The sequence below is a fragment of the Symphodus melops genome, assembly GCF_947650265.1.
Source record: "Symphodus melops genome assembly, chromosome: 4".
Lineage (NCBI taxonomy): Eukaryota > Metazoa > Chordata > Actinopteri > Labriformes > Labridae > Symphodus > Symphodus melops.
The window spans coordinates 15,371,646-15,379,425 of record NC_136694.1 but is presented as its reverse complement, the minus strand read 5'-3'; the positions used below and the strand labels follow the sequence as shown (position 1 = coordinate 15,379,425).

General features: G+C 36.5%; 1 protein-coding gene across 1 annotated transcript; it reads left to right on the top strand.

Moving 5' to 3' along the window:
- The first annotated feature begins 2,046 nt into the window (after positions 1–2,046).
- LOC306822818 (uncharacterized protein) lies at positions 2,047–7,780 on the top strand. Its single transcript, XM_079342053.1, has 4 exons — positions 2,047–2,246; positions 2,714–2,829; positions 4,327–4,548; positions 6,534–7,780. Exons 1-4 carry the CDS (start codon positions 2,078–2,080, stop codon positions 6,549–6,551), a joined length of 525 nt encoding a protein of 174 aa, XP_079198179.1. The 5' UTR covers positions 2,047–2,077; the 3' UTR covers positions 6,552–7,780.

The following is a 7,780-nucleotide window of genomic DNA, read 5'->3' as shown; positions in this document are numbered from 1 at the left end:
GTGTTTGAAGACCTCTATATTAGTGGGTGTGGATAAAGATAATCATAATATGCTGCTTTCTGATCTGGTCCTGTATGGACAAAGAGAGGAATATATAGTATGAAGTAATGGGAGAGGTGTCAGATCATGTGACCGAACGAAGCTGTTCTTGTTTGGCTTAGCTAAAAAAGATAGAATTTTAGAATTTTTCAGTGTTTGCTTGTAACACAAATCAGTCATTATTTCATCTTTTAAGGATTATAATGTTGACTTTTACATTTTATATGGCATCAAACATGAATCTTTTATGATTCAACTCCGGCTCACAATGCGAACAGTCGCTGTTAGGAAGGGTTGTCAAACCTCTTCAGCTCTGGTATTTAAGGAAGGAGAATCCCTGTAAGTGCGTGGGGTCTTCTGCTGTGGCTTGCCTGAAATCTCACAGTGTGTGCACATCAAGTTCTCTTTTATATATTCCTGAACATGTATTCCTTCTGTTGTTTTTTTTTATGTAGCTAATGTTGACATTCAATTTTTAAAAAAAATCTGCAGCCTGTATTTGTGATATTCCTTCATCCTCCATTTATTTTCAGTCATTGTGTTATGGTAACCAGGGTGGGGCAGCGTGCTTGAAGTACAACATCAGTAGGTGAACGTCGCCATCTTGTGGAGCTCAAATGAAATAGCACTGGTTTGAAGGTTTGTCGGTTTTCCCCGATTTGTCGACTTTGACCACACATCAGTCGAAAAATGTGGGTCAAACTGTTATGAGAATGTAGCCAAAGGTAGCAAGACCCATAATCTGTTGATACAGGTTTTATGTAATCCAGAAAATTATTCATGTTGCCAGTAACCTTCATGGATTTGAGTTCCTCTGATGATTTCTTTTTATTAGCATTTGAGACAGATCAGAAGCTTCTGAATCACTACATTGTGTTCCAGTGGATACTCAGACTGTACTATGTCTATCTGTCCTTCAAAATTATCCCATACATAATCATTTTTGTCTTGTCTTTGAGTTAATAACAGTTATTATCGGAGCTCAATTTGCAGAAGGACAAAAAAAAAGTCATAATTGTAATAGTTGTCTATCCTCAGGTGTCAGACAGAAGTAGTAGTTAATTAAAGTTAATTAGAGCCACCTGGGAGTGTAAGATCATTAGCAGGTGGATCTAATTAACTAAATCTGCCTGTAATTAGACAACTATAATTAGAACCTTAAAAGCCCACATCCCAAAAAATCGCTGTGTGCCTTATATAATACATTTTTTATGGAGGGATTGAAATTTGAATTAATTAGAAACCAGTGTGAGTTCATTTAATTGCATCATCCTTTCCACTTTTAACAAACTGACTTACTTTCTTATGACCTATTTGAACTTCAAATATCTTGAGTCTTAGATTTATATCTTAGATTTTATTAAACATGGAGGCAAAGAAATCTTGAGAGAAATTATTATTGCATTTTTGAGTCTTCTCATATTGTTTTGAATGTTTTGATTCATAGGCTAATATATAACCTGTGACAAATGACATACTTTCAAGATTCAATACAACCCTAACCCTATACATGAAGGAGTTTTGTAACATGACTATACATCTCTGAGTCACCAGACCTAAAGTATGTTGAAGAACCCATATTAATAGTTCCCATAGCCAAAAGGCTACATGAAATAGTTTATTCTTGTGTAGTGGGATGGGTGACCTTATTCCATTCAGTATTGTTTTGTTACTTACAGTGTGTGTTTGATGTCCTGCTGCTGTAACGCCTCAATTTTCCAGTTTGGGATCAATATAATAAAGTCCATCCATCCATCCGAGATAACATACTGCAGGCTTTATGGCCTCCGTCTTACTTTGGTCTGATAGGACAGGTTCAGTTTGGAGTTTACAAGCAGGCTACTTAAAAGTCAAATTAATCGATTGAATATTTTCACATCAGGGCTAGGCTATAATGGCATCTGAACAAAAAATATTGCCCTGCCAGCCAGATGATAAGTAGGATAATTGGCAAAAACTACTATTCCCATAAAACACCGGGACGTTCTCCGGAAATTTGGGCGTAACCGCCTCTGTGCGCATGCGCAGAGGCTGATGAATGAGTGTCGGCTGTTTACGGTCAGTCGAGATAATGGCTCCAAATGGAGAAACTGTTGAGTGGCAGACCAGTGAAATAATCAAATATCTACTTGCGGACGAGGAAGAAATTGAAAGCCGTCTACACCCGCAGTGTGCTTCTGGTGAGGTGGAAACAGACGGCCCAGATGGTAAGTTGTTTCATGTTTTTTTTTTTGCTTGTTTCTTTCCACACCTTGAATGACATTATGTGCCAGGTTCAACGAGTCTGTGTCGTTGCATCATAACCTGCCGTTCACTGTAACTTTCATTTTCAGACACAAAATACACAGACATAACAAACATCAAAGGGGTTTCAGGTATCAGACATTTCTGGTGTTAGATAACTTAGCTTAACAAGGAAATATTATTTGTACGCACGCTTTTATTTATTTATATATATATGCCTATTAGTTAGCATTACTTTGTTTTTTAAATTATATAAAACCTAACCATGACCTGTTAGACCTCTTGATCTCATAGGTTACCTATAGCGTTGTGGTTGTGGTTGTTGTTGTGGTTGTGACTGTGACTCCTTCAGTAAACGTCATGTCCCCTGTCGGCACTACAGTAAACGCAGTCAGTCACTGTAACACCTGATATTTTGTGCTTTTTGCAGACGATTTTGATGCAGTTTTGATCGCTGATAAACTAAGACATGTGGCTGATGCTCTGAATGAAGACTACAAGTTCCGAGCTGTATTGGCTGACCTAAAGAAAGCAGCCGCAAAAGAGGTAAGCTTCATACTACATCTTAACTCATTTGCCACGGTCAATGGCATTCAGAGGATTTTGAAGATTACAATATAATATTAAACATGAATCTATTCACACATGCATTGAGGCTTGCAAAGCCATTTTTAAATCAAATAAAATATGATTTCAGGACTGATTCGGGTTTTTAAAACTTTGGTTGACTGCTTTATACTTTAAGCATATCTGAATTGTTTTAACAGAAATACTAAGAGATAGCAAACTTAGAATTACAAATTCTGTAATTAATACAACAGAAGTGGTCCTCACATTGGTTTTTCGTGGCAAGACTTGTTTTAATTGTAAATGTGTGTCTATTGAAAGATTATGAGTTAAATGTTCTTTAGAAGACAGGCTTCTGGTACCATTGTTGAAAGTTAATCCTCCACGTTCTCCCTAAGGACAAATGAAATGATAGATTTGGTTCCTTCACTTGGCAAAAAAAATCCTGTGACGATCTGATTAGAAATGAAGAAATATTCATCTCTTTCTTAACGGAGGGACACATGCAAGTGCTTTGCTAGTCTCCTAAAGCTCTACATTTAATAGCCCAAACTTAACAAGGTGCTGTTTGCCTTTTGTGGGTATTGATTTGAAAATGATTTTAAAGCCTTGACGTTTATTGAGATGAAGTCCAAGTCAGTAGAAAACCATTGACACTGTACTGTGAACAGAATTTAATCTATCAGCAACTCTTCAAATCTGCAAGGATGTGGACTTAAGGAGTCTACTGGATAACTTTGGGTGTTTTATTTTGAAATGGCAGTATTACAAATTGTTATACAGTGCAAGCTAATACAAAGGAAAAGTTTTAAAACTACGTAAGCAAATATTTGACTTGTTTCAAAAGATTTGGATGAGGACTTAGGTGTGGCCAGAATGCAATCTTAATTCTATATAAGTCATCAGCTGTGTCTGTTTTTTCAGGTTTTGTACAAATCAAAGTAAAATAAAATTATGTATTCATGATAATCTGTTATAAATAACTAAATTATTATCCCTGTTGTAGCTGCAGTGCAAAACTAACTGTGTAAATAGGATCATGCATAAAATTAGTATAAGGCATACAATCCTAATCGACACTTCGCTGCTGTCTTATTAGTACACTGTTTTAAGATTATTTTTTCTCTGTATTAGATATAGGACAACTTGAAAAAGACAGGAGCGGTGGGGAGAGAGGGATCACATGCATCAAATGGTGTCAGCACCAGAATTTAAACCTGTAACTGGTGTGGTGAAGACCATAGACTCAGTGCATGGGGGTACCTGCTCCACCATCCAAGCCCCCGCCTTCACATGTTCCTCATGCAAACAGGGAACTTATGAAAGGAGAAACATTATTTAGATTTCCTCGATCTCAAACTAAAAGCATGAACCATCCTATGATACATTACTGCACAACTTCATTCCTAACAATGGACTTGTTTTAGATATCCTTTAGATGACTGGGTTTTTTTTGTTGTTTTTTTATGACTCCAGGCTGTTGAAGAAGCTTTCAGTCAAGGCGTGGACAGCGTGTTTCAGTCTAAGGTCCTTGAGAAAGCTGAAGTGGCCCCAGAGATGCAGCTGATCAGGGCCTCTGTGGCCTTTGGACTATATGTCAAGAAATCCTGCCCTGATCTGAAAAGCCAAGTCCAAAGTGCAATGACTTCCTTCCTTAACCGACGTGTGGGCACGTGGGTTACTCAGCAAGGTGGATGGGTAAGTGGATTTTCTTTTCTCTTTTTTTAGCACTTGCACATGTCAGGACAGTTCCAAATGATAATATAACAGAGAGCAGATCTTTCAGATGCAGTGAGTCATTCATTGTTACAAGTTTCCTGTTTACTACTGACTGTAAACCACCTGCCCTTTGTACCCAATGACTTATCAAATGTATGACCTCTTCCTTCCAAGCAGCAGACACTTAATGTGGAAAAAACAATTTACACACTAAGGATAATGTTGATAATACAACGGCATAACCTCAAAAAGAAATTGTGCCTCAGAATTGAAATACAAGTGAATCATTTTAATTTCCTACATTTCACCAACATTACTACTGCAGAAGAAGACATTTTAAAACAGGTTTCTGTTTTTAATTCTGCATCAAAAAATGTTGTTTGACAGAAATCATTTTCTGATGGGTTTAAGTCGCCAGATATCACTTTAATTTATTTTCTGTGTCCTCATTTTCAAAGATTTTACGTTCAGTGGATGTATCCGGCCACGCCTGGTCGGATATACACTCATGATGCAACACTACATGATGTGATGTCATGTGTTAACCCAGCAGTCATTCTCGCACTAATCTTACGTCAACTTCCTCATTAATTTCTTGTGAAATGAAACTCCAATGAACTTGTTAAACCAGACCAAACTTTCATAGCAGGTGTCCAGTAGCTGTCACATTAAAGCTCCACTCCATCAAACTTTAATAGATCTCCATTAGGACAGCCTAAAGTTTTTTCGGTTTCAGTTCATTCTTTGAACTATTTTTGAAAAAAGTATTTTCTTTTCGGTTTGGAAAGTCTGTTTTTTCTCCTAGAATTGTACACCTGCGATTATAAAAACAAACAAACAAAGAAAAAAAACTCTCCCACCCCAGATGGTGGCAGGGTTGAGAGTTTGAGAGGGATACACATGAAGAATGTATGTAGGACACATGTTTGAGCCTCTGAGCAAAAGAAACAAAATCCCTGCCCTGTCGGTGAACACAGAACTAACAAACCCTGCTAGGGAGTTTGACTCGCAGGATTATATTAAATATCTTCTGTCATAATGTTTAAAATGTTGCATATTTGACTTTTCATATTTACAGGAATATAAGATATTGTTTGCCTAACCTTTTGTTTGTTACTATAAATAAACCCCCATCAAGATCACAGCTGACCCTCTGCACTCCCTTTGGTCGGAGTATGAACTCCTTATTTCAGGGTGCAGGTACAGAATGCTGACTAAAAGATGCATTACATCCTTTATACCATACAGTATTGATCTGATTATACAGAATGAACTCGGCACTCTGCACTTTATTTACCTTGTTACTGAAATCCCTTATTGAATCATGTGATGCTTCAGCGTGATAGTGTTTTTGCTCTCTGTTCATTCTAGTGTTTGATAGATTTTTAATTCATGCAGGATGATCATAATCTGTGTGGCTTAGATTGAACTTTAACCTTTCAGTCAGCTCTAAACTGTAGCTATCCAGTCTGGTAGAAAAATAGAACAATAAAGAAGAGAATGATTGAGGCGGGAATCTTCGTCAGGCGGACAAGAGTTTCTGAAGTTTCTACATCTTTTGTCACAACCAGAGATATGATTATCAAAGTGATTTTCTAGAGTTAAAATTCCTTTGTAACAGTGATTAAAAAAAGATACTGCTGTGTGTTTGGTGTCTTGTAAGTTTTAAACACAGATCCACATTTCAAACTGGAGTGTCATATTTCATTGAACCACAGCTACTTGAAACAACAAGCTCTAAAAGGAGAGCTGTCTTTAGCTGCTATGTCTGATAAATGTTTTTTTTGTTTTAAAGGAAACTGAAATGGTATAATGTTACTTTAAGTCTTTATTTAAAATGCTGTGACTTGTCCATGAAGGATTATATTAAGACACTGATTGTATTAAAATAATTTAAAACAGTTTGGCATCACTCATATCTCTTGTGACAGTCTGTAATGATCTATGTGTTGTGTTTCTTTCAGGATAAAGTCAAAGTCTGAGAGCAAAGCTTGCCACCGCAGCCTCTTTGTAATGTACAACTTCACCTACCTGTACAAAAACACTTCCCCAGATGACCTTGTGGAGCCCCTGTATTCACCTTTGACCTGTCTGTAATCACACAGGCAGGCAGCTGATCACTGCCCATACACTCACGTCTCTAGAATAAACTCTCACTGATTTACTGTTTCATGCAATCTTACACAAACTGGGTGATGTGAATTTAAATCCCAGGTTAAAGCAATCAATGTTTACACATTTTTTAAATTAAAGTTGTTTAAACATTTATCAAGAAAATAAACCTCAAATTGACAGTCATTGTTTGTTAAATGTGAATAATTGTTGTGCCAAGAAGGTTGTTACAAAGCACACAGACAATGACACGAGTAACTTTCACTTTTATTCATAAACAAATGTTTTCACGAGAAGCCATTCACTATAAGAGCGTCTTACTTCTAGATTTGTTCCCCACTACATCGATGTTTGCTTAATAGTAAAAAGAAACCACTAGATAGCGTTTAGTGTTTGAGCTCTTTTTTATTTCTGTGGGTTATTGTGTACTTGTGAGAGTTAAAACATATATTAATAATTAATTTATTTAATTTTAATTGTACTCGTCAAGACTATACACTCTGAGACAAGACCAGCTTTTCAGTGGTGGTCTTAACTCGTCTTGATTTAAAACCCGGAGTTGACCCAGTCTGAGACCAAGACAAGACGTGTAAAAATGCTTTTGATTCTTAGACGAGATATTCAAAGTGTGTTCTCAAGACCAAGACTGATTTTGAGCACCACAACATTAGTGCCAAGTGAGCAAAAGTGATTATTTGTTCAGTGATTCATTGTGAGACTGTTAAATCATCCATGATCAAACTTTAGGATTTGTACATGGCACATTTATTCAATCAAGGGATGACAATGTGGGTGTGTGGATTTGAATGTTTTTTTTTATTGAAAACTACGGGTAAACAATCATGTCTTAAGCTTTTCCACTCTGATGTTCATGCTAATGTGCTTTGATCAATAAATGAAATGTTCAGATGGACTATCAACATACTACACACATTTGTAATGTTTGCTGCAACTTCTACATCTGCAGGGTTAAATAAGTTAAACAAATCATTGAAATGTAAAATCTTTTTTGAAACTTTGTTTTTATTTCCAGCCTGTTGAAACTTGACCACTTTTACCATTTACTTTTTTGATTAAAAAAAGTGCAACTTCAAAACCA